The following is a 19,110-nucleotide window of genomic DNA, read 5'->3' as shown; positions in this document are numbered from 1 at the left end:
TGGTCTTGGCACCTTTGTTGAAATTCAGTTGGATGTAGATGTACAGTTTTATTTCTAGACTCTTAATTTTACTTTTACTTAAGTATGCCTGTACTTATGCCTGTACCACACTGCTTTGATTACCATAGTTTTGTAGTGGGTTTTGGATTCAGAAAGTGTGGATCCACCAACTTTGTTCTTCTTTTTCAAGATTGTTTTGCCTATTCAGAGTCCCTTGAAATTCCATATGAATCTGAGGATTGAATTTTCCACTTCTGCAAAAAGGCTGATTTGAATTTTAATAGGGGTTGCATTAAATCTGTAGATCACTTTGGTTAATATTGACGTGGCTCAGTTGGTTAAGCGACTGCCTTCGGCTCAGGTCATGATCCTGGAGTCCCGGGATCGAGTCCCACATCGGGCTTCCTGCTCAGCAGGGAGTCTGCTTCTCCCTCTGACCCTCTTCCCTCTCGTGCTTTCTATCTCTCATTCTCTCTCTCTAATAAATAAATAAAAATCTTTAAAAAAAAATATTGACACCTTAACAATATTAAGTCTATTTCTTTAGTATTTTGTAGTTTTCAATGTATAAGTCTTTTACCTCTTTAGTTAAATTTATTCCTAGGTGCTTTATTTAGTTGCTCTTATAAATGGAATTTCTTTCTTAATTTCCTTCCTGGATTGTTCATTGCTTATGTGTAGAAACACAACTGGTTTTTGTGTGTTTGTCTTGTAAGCTGCAACTTTGCTGAATTTGTTTATTAGCTCTAGTAGCTTTCTTGTGGGTTCTGTGGGATTTTTCCATATATAGAATCATGTCATCTGTGAATAGACATAGTTTACTTCTTCTCTTCCAATTTGGATGCCTTTTGTTTCTTTTTCTTGTGTCTGGCTAGAACTTCCAGTACAGCATTGCGTAGCAGTGGTGAAAGCAGGCTTGCTTTTCATGTTCCTGATGTTAGGAAGAAAGCTTTCACTCTTTCACCATTGAATATTAGGTTAGCTGTGGGATTTCCTTTATTATGTTAGGAAGTTCTTTTTTAATCCTAGCTTTCTGAGTTGTTTTTTTTAAATCATAAAAGGGTGTTAGTTTTTCTGCATCAATTGACATGATTGTGTGGGGTTTTGTCTTTCTATTAATGTGGTATGATACATTTATTGACTTTCTTATATTGAACCACTTGGGATAAATTCCACTTTTCAGCCAGTCTCTGCTTTTCCAGCTTGGGTAAATTGCAAGTTAGGCTGAACAGACTTAAGGGCATTGCGTCAGTCCTTTAGGTAGCCCCAGTCAAGTTAGAATAGATAGACAAGATAATTTTTAATTTAGGTCTACTCTGCTCTCTCTGGAACCAGGTACCAGGGTCCCACACTAGGAATGTAAGTGTAAGACTTCTGTTGTACTGGGGAAAGGGATGGGATAAGAGTAAATAATGCCACAAAGATGTCCTGCCATTTTTAAATTGCCTTTTTCCTGATTCATTGTTCAATTGGTTGCTGTAAGACTGTTTTCCAGAGTTCTAATTCTAACAAAGTTGGTTCTGACAGTTTCTACTTGTTTTTCAATGTTTCTGAAGGGGGATGGGAGCTCGGAGCTGCCCACTCTTCCATTTTGCTGATGTCACTTTCTTCATTTCTTTTTGATTTTTAAAAATTTCTTCCTTTTCACCTTTTATTTCTCTTAATGGATTATTTGTTATAGTTAGTCACTTGTGTCCAAATTTTATGTTCATTTCTGAAATGATTCTTTTTCTTTTCTTTAGTTCGTTCACCTTTTCTGGAGTTTTGTAATTGTGATTTATATTTCTTTTTATGTCTTTTTCACATCTTGAATTATTTTCTTAATGTCTCTTAGCTTGTTTTGAAATAGTGTAATTTTGATCTCCTTTCAAGGTTTGCCATTCATTATCTGTAGGGATGTTATTCTGTTCTTTGTCTCATTTTTCTTTTTTCTTTTTTTCTTTTTAAAGATTTTATTTATTTTTCAACAGAGAGAGAGAGACAGCGAGAGAGGGAACACAAGCAGGGGGAGTGGGAGAGGGAGAAGCAGGCCTCCCGCTGAGCAGGGAGCCCGATGTGGGACTCGATCCCAGGACCCTGGGATCATGACCTGAGCTGAAGGCAGACGCTTAATGACTGAGCCACCCAGGTGCCCCTTTGTCTCATTTTTCTTAAAATAACTGTATGGGATGGGACTTTAATATTTTTTTGTTGCTCATTTTTATGTGAAATTTGTTTTTCTGAACTTTTAGAAGGGGGTCATAGTTCAGGAGAACTTTTCTAATGTCACAGAGCTCCCTCTCCTGTTGTTTTTGTAAAATATTTAAAAATGTGATGGCTTCCTTTCCCTTTCTCCATTTTTATCTGGATGTTTTCTTTGTCTCTGTTGTCCCTGCCTTGCTCAGTTTTGGTTCCACATCAACTTCCCTCACTGTGTAGCCCTATCTTGGAAGGCAGTTTTTATTGGTAGGTTGATTTTAAGAATTTATATGGCTCTTACCACTCCAGTCTTTTTCAGAACTTAACTCATGCTCACTTGTTATTGGATTGGGCTAAACCTTTTCCATTTTCAACTTCTCCTCTCAAATTGGCCATCACACTGTCCAGTGAATACCTCATGACTGTTTTGATGTTCTCTTCAAGTCCCTCAAATGCGCCATTGCTTCCCTACGCATCCTCCTGTGCAGGTGCTAGTTTCATGTATGTCTGTGGCTATTGATGTTTTCCTCACTTTTATTTTGAGGTTCATGTGGATACCTTGTCACCTGCTTTTGTTGTAAATATTATCCATGGAATTTGGTTTTGCTATTTTAGTCGGTCTGTTTGGTTTAAAAATCTGTGACGAAGTATCTGCCATCTAGAGTTCATAATCCATTCGGCGTTCACATTTTAAAAACTCTCCTGTATGGGCTTAGAATTTCTGGCCCCAGGGCTATGGCATGCCTACTATATAGTTCTTTGTTCTGAAGTTTTAGTTCAAATGTGTTTGGATATTGCAAAACCTATCAGTGTAGAAGGGGTTAGAAAAAAGCAGTTTAACTACTGGGTATTTACCCCAAAGATACAAATGTAGGGATCCGAAGGGGTATGTACATGCACCCTAATGTTTATAGCAGCAATGTCCACAATAGGCAAACTATGGAAAGAGCCAAGATGTCCATTGACAGATGAATGGATAAAGAAGATGTGGTGTATATATACACAATGGAATATTATGCAGCCATCAAAAGGAATGAAATCTTGCCATTTGCAACAACGTGGATGGAACTGGAGGGTATTATGCTGAGTGAAATAAGTCAATCAGAGAAAGACATGTATCATATGACCTCACTGATATGAGGAATTCTTAATCTCAGGAAACAAACTGAGGGTTGCTGGAGTGGTGGGGGGGTGGGAGGGATTGGGTGGCTGGGTGATGGACATTAGGGAGGGTATGTGCTATGGTGAGTGCTGTGAATTGTATAAGACTGTTGAATTACAGACCTGTACCTCTGAAACAAATAATACATTATATTGTTTAAAAAGAAGAAGAAGAAGAAGAAGAAGATAGCAGGAAGGGAAAATGAAGGGGGGGAAATCAGAGGGGGAGACGAACCATGAGAGACTATGGACTCTGAGAAACAAACTGAGGGTTCTAGAGGGGATGGGGGTGGGGGAATGGGTTAGCCCTGTGATGGGTATTAAAGAGGGCACGTACTGAATGGAGCACTGGGTGTTATACGCAAACAATGAATCATGGAACATTACATCAAAAACTAATGATGTAATGTATGGTGATTAATATAACATAATAAAAAAATTTTTTAAAAAGCAGTTTATCATTGTAGTGGAAATGAAAGTATTTACAGATTTTAGTAAAGTTGAAAATGATGCAAAATGTATTTGTTTATGGAATGAAGAGCAAGAACTTTTTGAAGGCCAAAGAGCATATTATGCAACATGTGGAGTATAGTGCCTGTGTCATTGAAAGTAATCAGAATCAACGAGAGATGGGGAAAAGTGATGGGGGCAGGGAGAACCTTTTAGTTCAAGGACAACTATCAATGTCAGATTTCTGGGACCCTCACATTTTTTTAGGGAAAAGCAAGGGGTTAATCAGAGATTAAGTCTGAAAACAGTATAAATTGAACTTTGGCCACAGGCCACAGAGGGTTTTATAAGTTCAGGGCTATTTAAACACTTGCTCAAAGTGAATGAATGCCTGGTGGCCAATGCAAACACTAGAGCTACTTGGGCATTCCTTACACTACTAGGAAATAAAGATAGTTAAAGCTTCAGTGGGATTTGAAAAACAATTTTAGAGTAGCCAAAACTGATCTCTTTTAGGGGAAAAAAAAGAAGAAGAAGCCTGATGGAAGAAGGTTTATCATCATAGAGGAGAAAAATATTTCTGGTTTAAAAGTGACAAAGGACCAGCTAACATATCTACTTATGGGAAATGCGTAAGCACAGGAAGCACAGTCTCTTGCAAACAAACTTCTTTATACCTTCAGGAACCTAACCCGTACATAGAAAAGCTTCTGTACAATTTAGACCGAATAATAGCAGATTGTTTCATAGAAGATGCACAAACATCACTTTTAGTATCAATCTTCAGAAGGTTAAAACATATCAATGAAAATAGTTTTGCAGGGATGTAGACTAATGTGGTCTAGCTATACTATACACAAGTCCAGAGGCTCAGGCACATGAGTGGACGTTAGTGTGGCCGAGAGGGTTGAGGTTAGAAGGTAGTGGAAGTTAATGAGTTTGGAGAGGGAACCAAGAGCAAGATCATGTAGGGCCTTATAGGCTATAATGATAACTTTAGGTTTTATTCTAAGGTGTTTGGAAGCCATTAGCAAGTTGAGAGCAGAGAAAGGGTGAACAACTACCATAAATGATAGGTTCACACTAAATGGAGGCTGTGCTTCGGGCAGTCATACAGATGTGTCAGAATGAAAAGAAACTGGGTTAATGTTGACTTTAAATTTTTTTAATTTGAAAATTTGTGGTTGTAGAGTTATGTAAGAGCTACGTAAGAGGTGTTGACACACACACACAACTTTTTGTTTTCCAAAGTTTGCTAACAGTACTGAAACTCATATTCTTACTTCTTTTCTGTTCTTTTTAAAGTTTAAATCAAAATGCTAGCCACGGACTACTAAATGACTTCATAACACACTAATGAATCAGAACTTGAAGTCTGAAAAACACCGTAAATCTGGTATAATTCCTTTATTTGGCTTGTCAAGGCACACAGTACTACAAATAACCAAGCCAGAATCCAGATATTGCCACATTTCCTATGAATATGTTCATTAAGAAATAAAAACCAAATTCCTCTATACAGTGTAACAGTAGGTTCCAGGGTAGAAAAAAATGGTGAGGGTAAGTGTTCCTACTTGAGTGTATTACCTGTGCTTCTCTCCCTGGCGTGAAATGGTAAGGCCTATGAATTTCAAATGGACTTATAAAGTATCAACACAATTTTCATCATTAATGGTCTGTAATTAAGTATACAAATTGCTAGCCCAGGTAACAGTTGTTTTCTTTTGAATTACAAACAGAGAATAAGTCATTTATAGACAGCCTGGTGGCCTTTAAATTGTCACCTAGGAATTAATGAAAAGAAATTACGCTTTCATATTTTCTTCAAGTTGTATATTCTTTTGCTGTGTTTCATTTTGAAAAAGAGCTTGTGGGAGGAGTGAAGGATAAATGAAACATAAAGGTCAGTGTAAAGTAATGGGGAAAAAATGGCCCTTTCAATTCTATTATATGAATCCTTGCTCCTAGCTCTTTGACCTTTGGAAGATACTTGTCTGTGCCTCATTTTTCTCATTTACATATGGAAATAATATCTGTATCATAGCTTTAATGTTAAGATTAAATGAGGACCTGGTGGTGTAACATATATTTTAATAAATATTAGTTTTCTTCTTTCCTTTCTTCCTTAGGAAGGAATTCAGTGAAAATATGTTGCTAGAATAAGCAGGGCTGGAGAGTGTAGAAAAATGCAAAAAGAAAGGTACATCTTTTTTTTATTGGTTGTTCTCTTCCTAGTAAGTCTGTTGTGCATGATCCCAATTGTTCCTAATTTCTTTTAGAATTGGTAGGCTTTCTGTGCTTCTTGCTACCCCTCCCCTTTTTAAAGAGGGAAGTTACCCAAGCGATGAAAGGCAAGTTTAGGAGGCCAGAAAATAGTAGCTTCATAGCTGATTCCAGTATTTTAATTCCTAGTGTCTCCAATCTGCTTTATTACAAAGAAATTACTGAAGATATGTCATTCCTGATACCAAGTATGTTAGTTAGCTGATAGCTGTTAATTATAGGTGTTACCTAAAACCAGTTGCCCTCGCCTGTGGAATAAACACTTCCTTTGATTTAACTCAGATATCCTAGAAGCAAGATTACAAAGAATGAGATGGAAAGATAGAATTAGAATTTTGTCTAGCTCGCTTTTTTTTTTTTAAAGATCTTATTTTTTTATCTGACAGAGAGAGACACAGTGAGAGAGGGAACACAAGCAGGGGGAATGGGAGAGGGAGAAGCAGGCTTCCCAATGAGCAGGGAGCCCGATGCAGGGCTCGATCTCAGGACCCTGGGATCATGACCTGAACCGAAGGCAGACGCTTAACGACTGAGCCACCCAGGCGCCCCTAGCTGGCATTTTTTTTTTTTAATAACAGCTTTATTGAGATATAAATCACATACTATAAAATTCACCCTTGGGACGCCTGGGTGGCTCGGCTGGTTAAACGTCTGCCTTTTGCTCAGGTCATGATCCTAGGGTCCTGGGATTGAGCCCCGCATTGGGTTCCTTGCAAAGCAGGAGTCTCCTTTTCCCTCTGCCCCTCCCCCTGTTTGTACACCCATGTGCTCTCTCTCTCTCTGTGTCAAATAAATAAAAATCTTTTAAAAAATTCATCCTTTTAAAGTGTACAATTCATCGGTTTTTAGTATATTCACAAAGCTATGTAACCATCACTATTGTTTCATTTTTAGAACATTTTAATCACCTCCAAAAGAAACCTGTATGCATTAGCAATCATTCTCCACCATCACTCTCCACCACCACTCTCCTGCCCCTTTACCCTTTTCCCCTGGTATCTCAACCCCTTGCAACCACAAATGTGCTTTTTGTCTCCATGGATTTGCTTATTCTGGACATTTCATATGAATGAAATTATATAGTATTGGCCTTTTGTGACTAACTTTTTAGTGTAATATTTTAAAAGTTCATCCATGTTGTAGCCTGAATCAGTACTTCATTACTTTATATTGCCAAATAATATAATATATGAATACACTGCATTTTGTTATCCTATTCATCAGTTGATGGACATTCAGGTTGTTTTCACTTTTTGGCTATTATGAGTAATGCTGCTATGAAGTTCATGTACAAGTTTTGTGAGGTCATATGTTTTCAGTTCTCTTGTGTATATACCTCAGAGTAGAATTGCTGGGTCATATGCTAACTTTTTGTTTAACATTTTGAGGACTTTATAAACTGTTTTCCAAAGTGATTGCACTATTTTGCCTAGCTGGATTTTAAATCACTTGGTGTCCAGGTTCTAATTTCCTATGTATTAAAGGAGAGCCTTAGCTGAAACAAGTAGTTTGAATTGATAGGGGAAAAAAAAATCCACCTGTAGTAGTTTGCAAAGGTGGAAGTCCTTTTTCTTAAAGTAGGTTTGGAATTATTAGTATTAATCTTTGTTCTTTTTTTTTTTTTTGCAGTTTTATCTCCAAGACACTAAAAGTAGTAACGGTACCTTTATAAATAGCCAGAGATTGAGTCGAGGCTCTGAAGAAAGTCCACCATGTGAAATTCTTTCTGGTGACATTATCCAGTTTGGGGTAGATGTAACGGAGAACACACGGAAAGGTACGGGTATGGATCGATTTTTCCTATTATTTGTCTTTTTAGGTTTAAAAAAAATTCTGTTTAATGTTATAAAACATTTCGTGTTTGTACAAGTATTTAAATATAGCATTATATGCAGTGAAAAATTAAAAATCTCTTACTTCCTCTTTTGCTTTTCTAAAGTTTTAAATTCTGAAATGTTAATAAGTGAATTTATAATTTTCATCACAGTATGAAAATATAGGACATTCCTGTGCTAGTTTAGGAAACAGTTGGCTGCCGTGACAGCCTACCCAACCAATAGGAGCTTAAAATGAAAGGATATTTATTGTTAACAAGAATGCAGGAGGGTAGGTCCAGACATTGTTCACTTGACTCAGTGGTGTTATCAGGAATCCAGGGCTTTACTGTCCTTAACATGTTGGTTTCCTATGCTTTTGCTTATCTTAGGTTTTTGCTTGCCACCTCATGGTTAAAGAGGGATGATTGCAGCCCCAGGCCTTATTTTCCTCATGCCAGCGTACTTGGCAAAAACTGCGAGGCGGGGACAAAATGTCTTCCTGTATGGCTCTTTTTTTTATGTTGAAAGCACAGTCTTTTGTAGAATTCTCTCAGCAGATTTACATTCCTCTTGTCTCAGTGGCCACATACATACCTATCTATGGCTACAAAGAAGCCTGGGAACTAACTTACCTTGCAGAAGGGATCAGGACATCCATGATTGTCATATGTCCATTATGACCTATCCCTCCCAGTTGTGCATACATTGTTGTCCCAAATGAAATCAGAGTTCTGTAGGCAGTTAATAGTACCTATCAAGATGTAAAATTTCACATCTCATAATTTTTGTAACTAGAAGTTCTTTAGCTAAATAAATGTAGATTGTCTTCAGTTTTACAGTTCTAAAGTTTCCTGGCTTTACCTGCTTCACTGTCTACTTTATGTCCATGAAATTATATGGCTGGATCATAAAACTAAGTGAATAGGAACCGAAAGTATGCAGCTCCTCTTAGTTTAATATGGACAATGGAACAAATTGACAGGTTTATCCTTTTGCTTCTCTGAACATACTTTGATCTGGTGATGACCTAAGTCATCAGTATGTGACATTTTGCACAGGAGACATGGGGATGAGGGTGGGCGGGCAGTGATGCTGCTTCCATGTGTGTACATGTGCATATATGTTTATATACTTTTCACTGGTTGTTGGAATGCAGTATTACTTTTACTGGGTTTTGATGGCCTTCTCAGGGAGTTAAATTTTGATATTTGAATTCAGGTAGGATCATACTCTTAGGAATTTCCATTCACAATTGTAAAATAGAAAGTTTGTATTTTGATGCAAAATATTGAGTACCCCTTACTAAGAGAGCTCATCTTATGTATGACCATACTAAGAATAGCCATGTTGGACACTGTAGCATCTGTTGCCGCATCACACCACCTCTGGTACCAAGTCATTCAGCAAACACTTACTGAGCCCCAGCTGTGAATAACCCACAGAGAAGACAGAGAATTTGATTCCATGTTTTCTCCAAGGAATGTCTGTCTTCTTGGCTTACATTTCCCAAAGAGAATTAATGGGTTGTTAATTAATAAAAGAATGATAGTTGTCAAATATACTTAGGAAATGCTTAGTTAACCAAAGGTATACAGGACTTTTCAGAGTCCTTAATATGCTAACATATATGCAGATTTCCAGGGAGGTGACTGTTCTAGAATGCAGCTCTTTCCAAACTCCTTCCCACTCTTCTTTCCCATCTAGCTGTGAGAGACATTCTTTAGAACATGCTGTAGGAAGCTAAGAGGACAATCCTGAAATTCAGGGTTATTATTAGTGCACTATTATTTTAGCAACATTTGATTCTTGCAGGGTTCTTTGAATATTTAACTGTCTTTTATGCCAACTTTAAGGAAATTAAGTAAAGAAAAATTTCTTCATCATTTAAAATGTTTCTTTTGGTATTTATTGCTTTCAAAAAGTTGACTTATGCCTGGACTCTTGGGATACAGCTCTATCACTAGCTGAGGACTACCTGTTTAAGCATATACCAGGGAAAAAGTTAGACTTTGTCCTATGCTAAACAGTACTATGATAAGCTTTACATCACTTGGAAAATCCTTTCTGAAATTATACAACACTACAGGTTAACCCCGATTCAAAGAAGAAATCAAAAGGGGAATTTTAGGGGCGCCTGGGTGGCTCAGTCGTTGGGCGTCTGCCTTCGGCTCGGGTCGTGATCCCAGGGATCGAGCCCTGTGTCGGGCTCCTTGCTCTGCGGGAGGCCCGCTTCTCCCTCTCCCACTCCCCCTGCTTGTGTTTCCTCTCGCTGTCTCTCTCTCTCTGTCAAATAAATAAATAACATCTTTAAAAAAAAAAAAAGGGAATTTTAAACTAGGTAGAAAGGAAAGGAAAGGAAACTTTTATACCAAAATGCAGTAAATCCTTTACTCAAATAAAAATTTATAATCTTAAATTCCTTCTGTACTAAAGAAAAAGGACAATGAAGGAACTTGGCATTTAGGAGAAATTAGAAAAAGAACAAGAAAAAGAAGCTGGGAAATAAAAAGCAGAAATTAATGAAATAAACAACAACAACAACAAAAAACATAGAAGGAATAAACAAACCAAATGCTGATTCTTTGAAAATCATCCAACCAACAAAAAACAGGTAATTCATAAGCCTTGATTCCCTTATTAGGTTAAAAAAATACTAGCAAAAATATACAAGGTAAGGAATGAGAAAGGAGACATAAACACAGGTACAGGATATACTAAAAGAATTTTGAGAAACTAGTGCATGCCAACCTATGACAAAGAAAAAAGCTAGAGTAAATTGTTTTCCCAGCAAAATTATCCCAAGATGTAGAAGACTTGAGTAAATTGATTTCCTTAAAAGAGACTAAGAAGTTATTAAAGATTGACCAGAAGCAGAGGCATTCATAGCTGAATATGATCTTATTTTTAAAAGCAGATAAATCCAGTTATTTAAATAATCCAAACATCTGTAAAGGTGGAAAGCTGTCAGAATCCTTTAGAGAAGCCAGCAGTATATCTTTAATGCAAATTCTGTTAAAGACACAGTTCAAAAATAGAAAACTAGCACTTGTGACAATAGGTGAACAATTCTGATTAAGGTATTAGTAAATTAACTTCAGAAATGAAGCTATAATAAACAAAGTAGGTTTTATTCTAGGAATGCAAAAATGATTCAGTATTGGGGAAATCTATTAACATCATCCACAAACTAAAAATGTTCCATGAAAAACATGTTACTTTATAACCAGTAGGTATTGAAAAGGCATTTGATCCTTCTCTTCCCATCTGACATGGCAACCAGCCTCCCTCCTCTCCAGCTCTGGCTTCCTTTTTCCGTCTAGCCAGCCTGAGCCCTTCCCCTGTTCTTCAGGTTGGCCCTAGAGCCTCTGGTCCCTAGAGTCCCTGTGCTTTCTCCTTTCTTGGGGCTTAGGTCCTCACCCTTCCCCGCTATGAATGAGGAATATGCAGTGCTCCTACTGGGCACCAGCCTGACTGAATATATCCTGTCAAGTATAATATCAGTGAATGGAAAGAAAGTTCTTCACATGGATAGAAACTCATACTATGGAGGAGAAAGTTCACCTATAACACCTCTGGAAGATTTATACAAAAGATTTTAAATACCAGGAGCATCACTACCATCAATGGGGAGAGGAAGAGACTGGAATGTTGGCTTAATTCCCAAGTTCGTTAGGGTCAGTGGTCAGCTGGTTAAGATGCTGCTTTATACAAAGGTCACTTGCTATCTGGTTTTCAAAGGACTGAAGGGAGCTTTGTCTATAAGGGAGGAAAAATCTACAAGGTTCCTTCCATTGAAGCAGAAGCCCTGGCATCTAGCTTAATGGGACTATTTGAAAAATGTCGCTTTAGAAAATTCCTAGTGTATGTTGCCAGCTTTGATGAAAAAGATCCCCGAACTTTTGAGGGCATTGATCCTAAGAAGATGGCAATTCGGGAGGTATACAAGAAATTTGATTTGGGATAGGATGTCATGGATTTTGCTGGCTATGCCATGGCATTTATTTTATTTATTTATTTTTTTTTGGCAGAGTGAGAGAGACATCACAAGTAGGTAGGCAGGCAGAGAGAGAGGGAGAAGCAGGCTCCCCACTGAGCACAGAGCCCGATATGGGGCTCGATCCCAGGATGCCAGGATCATGACCTGAGCCGAAGGCAGACGCCCAATTGACTGAGCCACCCAGGTGCCCCTTTGCTCTGGCATTTTATAGAACTGATGACTATTTGGAGTGCCTGGGTGGCTCAGTTGGTTAAGCATCTACCTTCAGCTTAGGTCATGATCCCGGGCTCCTGGGATCAAGCCCCATGTCGGGCATCCTGCTCAGCAGGGAGTCTGCTTCTCCTTCTCCCTCTGACTTCCACTCTGCTCGTGCTCTTGCTCACTTGCTCTTTCTCAAAATGAATAAACAAAAACTCTTAAAAAAATAAAAATAAAAACAACGGATGACTATTTAGATAAACCATGTTGTGAAACCATTAATAGGATTAAACTTTACAACAAGTCTCTGGCAAAATATGGCAAAAGCGCATACCTTTATCCACTCTATGGTCTTAGAGAACTTAGCCTGGGATTTGCAGGGCTAAGTGCTATTTATGGTAGTACGTACATACTCAGTAAACTGATTGAAGAAATCATTGTGCGGAATGGAAGAGTGATTGGTGTGAAATCTGAAGGACACGTTCCTTACTATAAGCAGCTCATTTTTGATCCCAGCTATGTAAAAGACCAGGTAGAAAAAGTGGTTCAGGTGATCAGTTGTCTGCATCCTCAGCCACCCCATCAAGAACACCAATAATGCCAACTCCTGCCAGATCATCATTCCCCAGAACTAAGTCAGTCAGCAGTCAGATATCTATGCCTGAGCTCCTCCGTACACAGTATGGCAGCACAAGGGAAGTATATCGGGGCACCTGGGTGGCTCAGTCGTTAAGCGGCTGCCTTCGGCTCAGGTCATGATCCCAGGGTCCTGATCGAGCCCAACATCGGGCTCCCTGCTCGGAGGGAAGTCTGCTTCTCCCTCTCCCACTCCCCCTGCTTGTGTTCCCTCTCTCGCTGTCTCTCTCTGTCAAATAAATAAAATCTTTAAAAAAAAAAAAACAAGGGAAGTATATCGCCATAGTTAGTACAACTATGGAAGCCAAGGAACCAGAGAAAGAAATTAGACCAGCTTTGCAGCTTTTGGAACTGACTGAACAGAAATTTGTTAGCATTAGTGACCACCTTGTACCAAAAGGCTTGGGAACAGAAAACTAGATCTTTATTTCCTGCACAGGCAATGCTACAACTCACTTTGAAACAACTTTTGATGACATTAAAGACATCTGTAAGAGGATGACCGAATCTGAGTTTGACTCTGAGGAAATGAACATAAGAAAAATAACATCTATGGGGAAGACTAACAGCAGTACCTTTTATTATCTAATTAGGACAAACTTAACTTTTGGCAAATGATGTATACTGTATAAAATCAATATTATTGATCCCAGGGTCCTGGGATGGAGTCCCACATTGGGCTCCCTGCTCAGCGGGGAGTCTGCTCCTCCATCTCCTGCTGCCCCTCCCCCGGCTTGTGCTCTCTCTTGCTTACACTCTCTGTCAAATAAATAAAAATTTTTTTGAAATCAATATTAGAAGGCCTACTTTTGTAATCAAAACTGAGATTGCCAAGCACTGTACCAGTAAATATTCTTTTCCTTTCTAACATCATGTATTAACTTGTTTTCATGGAGTGCCTATTCAAAATTGGCAGGTTACCATATTCTGTTCAGTTTAACCAATACTGGCTTTTTTTTCCCCAGTGAAGGATTAGTTTTAAAAAAACATTGTGACACTGATACAGAGCACTTGATACAGTATTTGTATCTTTTAATCAGTGTAGCCTTTGCAGTCCTGTGCTTCTGCTGTTCAAGAGCTGGATCAGTACAATTTTTCATGCCATCTGTCTTCTTGACATTAAAGAAATTAGGAATTGAATATTCCACAATTTGGGAAAGAATCCCTACATTTTCCTACACCTTTACATTTTGTGTCCTGTCAGGTATTATGAGTGTCCATGTAACACAGCCATAAGATGGGGTTAGGTGGGCCTAAAATTCTAACCCAGCACCAGACTATGAGAGTCATTTTGGTGGAAGCCTGTGTGCAGTGTTTTAACCTTATAAAATTGATGAGAGGAAAGGGAAAGAAACCTATCATAAACCAGGTAAATTAGAAGTTTCTTTTGTTTTCTAGATATGGCTTCTTCAATGGACCAAGCTATATTATGGTATTGATTTGACAAAGCCTCCACTTCAATGATGTCTGTCTCAGAATGGCCCCAAATGATTTTTTTTTAAGATTTTATTTATTAGAGAGAGAGAGCACAATCAGGTGGAGTAGCAGGCAGAGTGGGGGGGGCAGGCCCCCCGCTGAGCAGGGAACCCAATGCGGGACTCGATCCCAGGACCCTGGGATCATGACCTGAGCTGAAGGCAGTCGCTTAACTAACTGAGCCACCCAGGCGCCCCTCCGAATGATTTCTGTGCTGCAAAATAAAGCTGAACTCTGGAAACAAAAAAAAAAAAAAAAAGGAGGAAAAGAAAAGGCATTTGATCAAGTTTAGGAGTTTCCTAATAAAAATTCTAGATAAACAGGATAATAGAAAAAACTAAATAAAATAAGAATTCTAATTAGAATAAAAAGGGGCATCTGGATGGCTCAGTCATTTTGGTTTCTGGCTCTTGATTTTGGCTCAGGTCATGATCTCAGGTTGTGAGATCAAGCCCCGAGTCTTGCTCCACGCTGGGTATGGACCCTGCTTAAGATTATCTCTCTCTCGGGATGCCTGGGTGGCTCAGTTGGTTAAGCATCTGCCTTCGGCTCAGGTCGTGATCCCAGGGTTCTGGGATCAAGTCCCACGTCGGGCTCCTTGCTCAGCAGGAGGCCTACTTCTCCCTCTGCCTGCTGTTCCCCCCTGCTTGTGTTCTCTCTCTCTCAGAAAACCTTAAAAAAAATTTTAAAAAAAGATTCTCTCTCTCTCTCCCCCTCTCCAGCCCCCACCCATGCTTGCACTCTCTCTAAAAAAATAAATAAATAAAAATAAAATAGAATAAAAGCAGCACAAATACTATGCAGGTGTAAAAATGTATGAACTAAATTTACATATATCAGTAAGGATAAGTCTCAAAAACATCTCAAGCAAATTACAGATGCATGTGTATGGTACGATACTATTTACATAAAGCATGAATTAATGCAAAACAGTACTACATAGTGCTTTTGAATACATTTATAGCAAGGATATAAAATCAGACACTTGAAATGACAAAAAATAGTTTCTGAGGATGTATGAAAGGATTTTTTTTTTTGCATCACTGCATAGAACAAAAACAAAGGAAGCATAATTTTAAAATTACCCATGTGTAGCTATTAAAAAGAATAGGATTATATGAATTGCAGGGATTCCTATAAGATATACTGCTGAGAAAAGAATTACTATTAATAATTTCATTATTTTAAAAAGTCTCACCAATACCTATAAATGTACATATATATATATGTGTGTGTGTTTGTATATGATTATATGAACATGGGGAAGAAAGCATGGAAGGATACATACTAGATCATTACTGTGACTTATCCTAGAGTGGGGTGGAGGAGAGGAGTAAAAGAGAAGAGGGAGCCAAGTTAAAAAGGGTGGGGCTAATAAGACTGCAATTAAAAACCTTCCACTATCTGTGTCATTTATGTATTTATGTGAAATTATGTGTAAAAAGAAACTTCAAAAAATATATATAAAAATGTTTTTTTGTGTATGTGTATAAAATGATTTTGTTAAAAAGGTGGTAAGACCCTGATGTCATTGAGCATATCCATTCATATTAGTGACTCTTCTACTCTAATCTCTCCAAAACAAGCTGATTTTGATTTTGATGTTTGGCTTTCCACATAGTGCGACTCCAGGGAGAAAACTCATGGTCAGTACTCTACAAATAACCTACCCTATAGATGTAAAATATCATTGTAAACAAATAGGATGATTGTCTAATAGATTTTTCTTTTTAAGGAAGTGAGGAAGAGAGAAAGCCACCCTATCAGATCCTCCTGGAATGGGGGCTTTAGGAACCTAATGCTATCTACTCCTCTGTTCCCAAGCCCACAAACTGCTCAGACAGGGCATGAGTTTCCTGGGTCACAGAACATTACAGTAATCCTCTACTGCAAAGTTTGGGACCAGCTAATTCTATAAACTTGGCATATAACTCCAGTCAGTTCATCACTGAGGTCTGCTTTACCAATATCTTTTCCTAGGTAAGCCCTATGAACAAGGGGCCTGTTATGGGCAAAGTCAGTGGTATCTTCCATTTGCATTGTGCTCAAACTGCCTTCAGTTACTTTTACTTCCCACGATAGATCTTGTCTTTTCTGGTCTTCAAGCCCTTGCACATGCTTTTTCCTTTGGCTAGAAAGTTTTCTAGGCTGGAAAAGGTGCCTTTCCATGTCTGGAAAAGGTGCCTTTCCATGTCCCTGTTGCACACTGCACACCCCTTTATGTGTTTGCCTCCCTCACTTGAACTACCAGCTACGCAAGAGCAGCCAGTGTGTATGTCTTCATTGTAGAATGTCCACACAACCTGGCACATACTGGTTGAATAAATTTTGAAATGTCTTATGAATCTTCCTCCATCATGTTATAAAAGCTCTTTCTGCCACCTTGTCTCAACTAAGATTTTGACAACCTTCCTTCTAATCCAGAAGCTTAATATGAGGATTGGAAACTGGCAACCTTCTTGTTCTCCACCACCCTTTTTATTTTGCTGTCACTCAGTTACCTCTCGTTAACCTGTCTAAACTTTAATTTGCTCATCTAATAAAATGGAACTCATGATACTACTACCTAATTCAAGGTTGATGGTATGATGTTCAGTGTTCACATTGCAGCACGATGTTCTATGTGAACATTGATAGAGTGTATACAGAGTTCTCATCTCAAGGCCAGTCATTTGTACCTTTCTTTCTTGCCATTAAGTTTGCTCCTCTTTCACAATAGCTTTAGCCCCAGGCTCCTTTACCTGTCTATCCTTTGGAAATTATCACTGGCCATTTCAAAGGTACTCTCGCTAACTTCTAGACTACTCCTTGACTTTTGTCTTTGCTGTCCTTGCTCATTCCTAGCTTTTGGTAACTTTCACCAGAAGCTTTACTTTCTTCCACTTTCTAGCTGCTAGGGAAAATCACAAAGCCGATTCAGCACAGGCTGTGCCAGTTTTGCTGGGGTGACTAAGAGAACCTTTCTGATAGCATGGCAGTCTTCTTTTGTTCTTTTAAAAAGTGGATTCTTGGGCACCTGGGTGGCTCAGTTGGTTAAGCGACTGCCCTCAGCTCAGGTCATGATCTTGGAGTCCCGGGATCGAGTCCCACATCGGGCTCCCTGCTCAGTGGGGAGTCTGCTTCTCCCTCTGACCTTTCTCTCTCTCTCATTCTCTCTCTCAAATAAATAAATAAAATCTTTTAAAAATAAATAAATAAATAAATAATGGATTCTTGACCCAGGAATTATCTGCAGAACTTTTGAAACTACAGATGTCTGGATCCCACTCTTCAGTCCTAAGAAGGAGATTTGCAAGGTGTGGGCACTGAACACACCTATTTTTTAAAAACTTTGGTTGTTCTCTGGGAAACTAGGCTTAAGAACCCTATTCAATTAAGTTCCTGGCAACAGGTGTTTTATATGCTTTCCCTCTCTTCAAGCTCCTTAAAATTACTCTGCACGAAGCTTAATTTCCCCTTCAAACTAGAGCATTCTACTAACTTCCCAATTTCTTTTATTGCTCCATCATTCTCCCATACACTAGCTCAGAATCCTGGTATTGTTTCTGACTCTTTCTCTTCTTTACCTCTAGTCATCCAGGTCATTTGTCTCCTTTCCCTGCTCCTGCTTGTTCCTCCTTTGTCAACGTAGAGCATCATACTACCTCTCCACTTCTGGCCACCATACGCTGCCAACCCACTATCTCCAGAATATTCTGATACAGCTTTGTTGTTCTCCTGCTTTTAGAAGGCTGTACCATACTTCAGAATAAAGTCTGAAATGCTTAGTTGTATGCTTGAGGCCCTCAAAAGTGTGGACTCTGTTCAAACTTTTGATTTTGTTTCCCATTCCTTTCCTTAATATATGTTCAGCTGTTAAACTAGTTTAGAGGTAAGATGGTGTATAGAAAAGATTCTTTTGAATCCTAGCATTGCCACTTGCCAAAGATATGATCTCAAGCAAGTTACTTTAGCCTCTTTGACCTTGTCTTATCTGTCTCATCTACAAAATAAGACATAAAAACGACTATTTAGATGGTTTGTCATAAGTAGTTAGTTAACATACATAGTGTGATTAGCGTCGGGCCTGGCACCTAGAAGGCCTTGAAATATATTCTTTACCTGTTCTCTCCAGTCTTCCTCCAGCTGCCCTCCTAAGATGTGCACTCTCTTACATCCTTCTCTTTCTGTTTCTTTGCTTATGCCCTTCTCTCAGCCTTTCCTTCCATTTCCAGCTTTTGAAATCTTACTCTTTTTTTTTTTACCCTCTTTGTAAATCCTTCCCCTGCCCTTGTCCATTCCAAATTCCCATAGTGTTTTGTACCTTTTGTAGCATTTGTGAAAAATTTCTTCCTTTGTTGTTATGTTAGATATTTCTTGTTCTCTCTACAAAATAAATTGAAATCTCCTCAAGGACAAGGACCTAGTCATAATCATCTTGGTTTTCTTCATCTTTACCAGCATACTGCTTTGTAGCCAGCAGGTTCTCAGTGAATATTTAGCAAGCAGGTAAACCAAAGAAACACTACTCCTTGTGCATACATCGAAAAATAAGCTAACAAGCAGTATTGCTCCATTGTATGCTAGAGAAATAAAGTAGCAAATGAATTCACATACCTAGAGAAAGGATTCCTCCCACTGAATACATAGCTAGGAACAGGATTCCTGGGAGAAATAGCTAATTCTGAGTCTAGGCGGGAAATGTACAGGTTGAGCCTAGAAGATTTTATCATAGTATATATAAGGCAATGAAGCTATTTAAGACTGCTAGGGTTCTGTCAGAAAACTCACGAATTAACATGAAGTTCTAATTGATCAAAGATGAGACAGTTTGAGGATCAATGAAAACAATAGCAGTGGATTGAAATATATCAACTGTGCTTAAATCCATGAACTTAAATGATACTAAAATGAAAACAAGAAGATTTGATCACC

The 19,110-nt window shown here is 38.5% G+C and overlaps 1 protein-coding gene and 1 pseudogene across 21 annotated transcripts in view; both read left to right on the top strand.

Moving 5' to 3' along the window:
- SLMAP (sarcolemma associated protein) overlaps positions 1 to 19,110 on the top strand; it is a 194,871-nt gene that overhangs the window by 58,493 nt on the left and 117,268 nt on the right. For 12 of the 21 annotated variants that reach the window (XM_028110396.2, XM_028110391.2, XM_088027920.1 and 9 more), the window contains exon 3: positions 7,702 to 7,849. In XM_028110396.2, coding sequence (XP_027966197.1) covers positions 7,702 to 7,849 — 148 coding nt within the window. Of the gene's footprint in view, positions 1 to 7,701; positions 7,856 to 19,110 lie in introns of all 21 variants that reach the window. The other 9 variants (XM_088027937.1, XM_028110395.2, XM_028110390.2 and 6 more) reach the window with 1 other exon arrangement.
- On the top strand, positions 11,318 to 13,286 carry LOC114214616 (rab GDP dissociation inhibitor beta-like; annotated as a pseudogene).

Source organism: Eumetopias jubatus, unplaced genomic scaffold (assembly GCF_037043125.1).
Source record: "Eumetopias jubatus isolate StellerSeaLion01/CBP00866 unplaced genomic scaffold, mEumJub1_p1.0 scaffold_1, whole genome shotgun sequence".
Lineage (NCBI taxonomy): Eukaryota > Metazoa > Chordata > Mammalia > Carnivora > Otariidae > Eumetopias > Eumetopias jubatus.
Note: the sequence above shows the minus strand (reverse complement) of the source record. Positions and strands in the feature narration are given on the sequence as shown.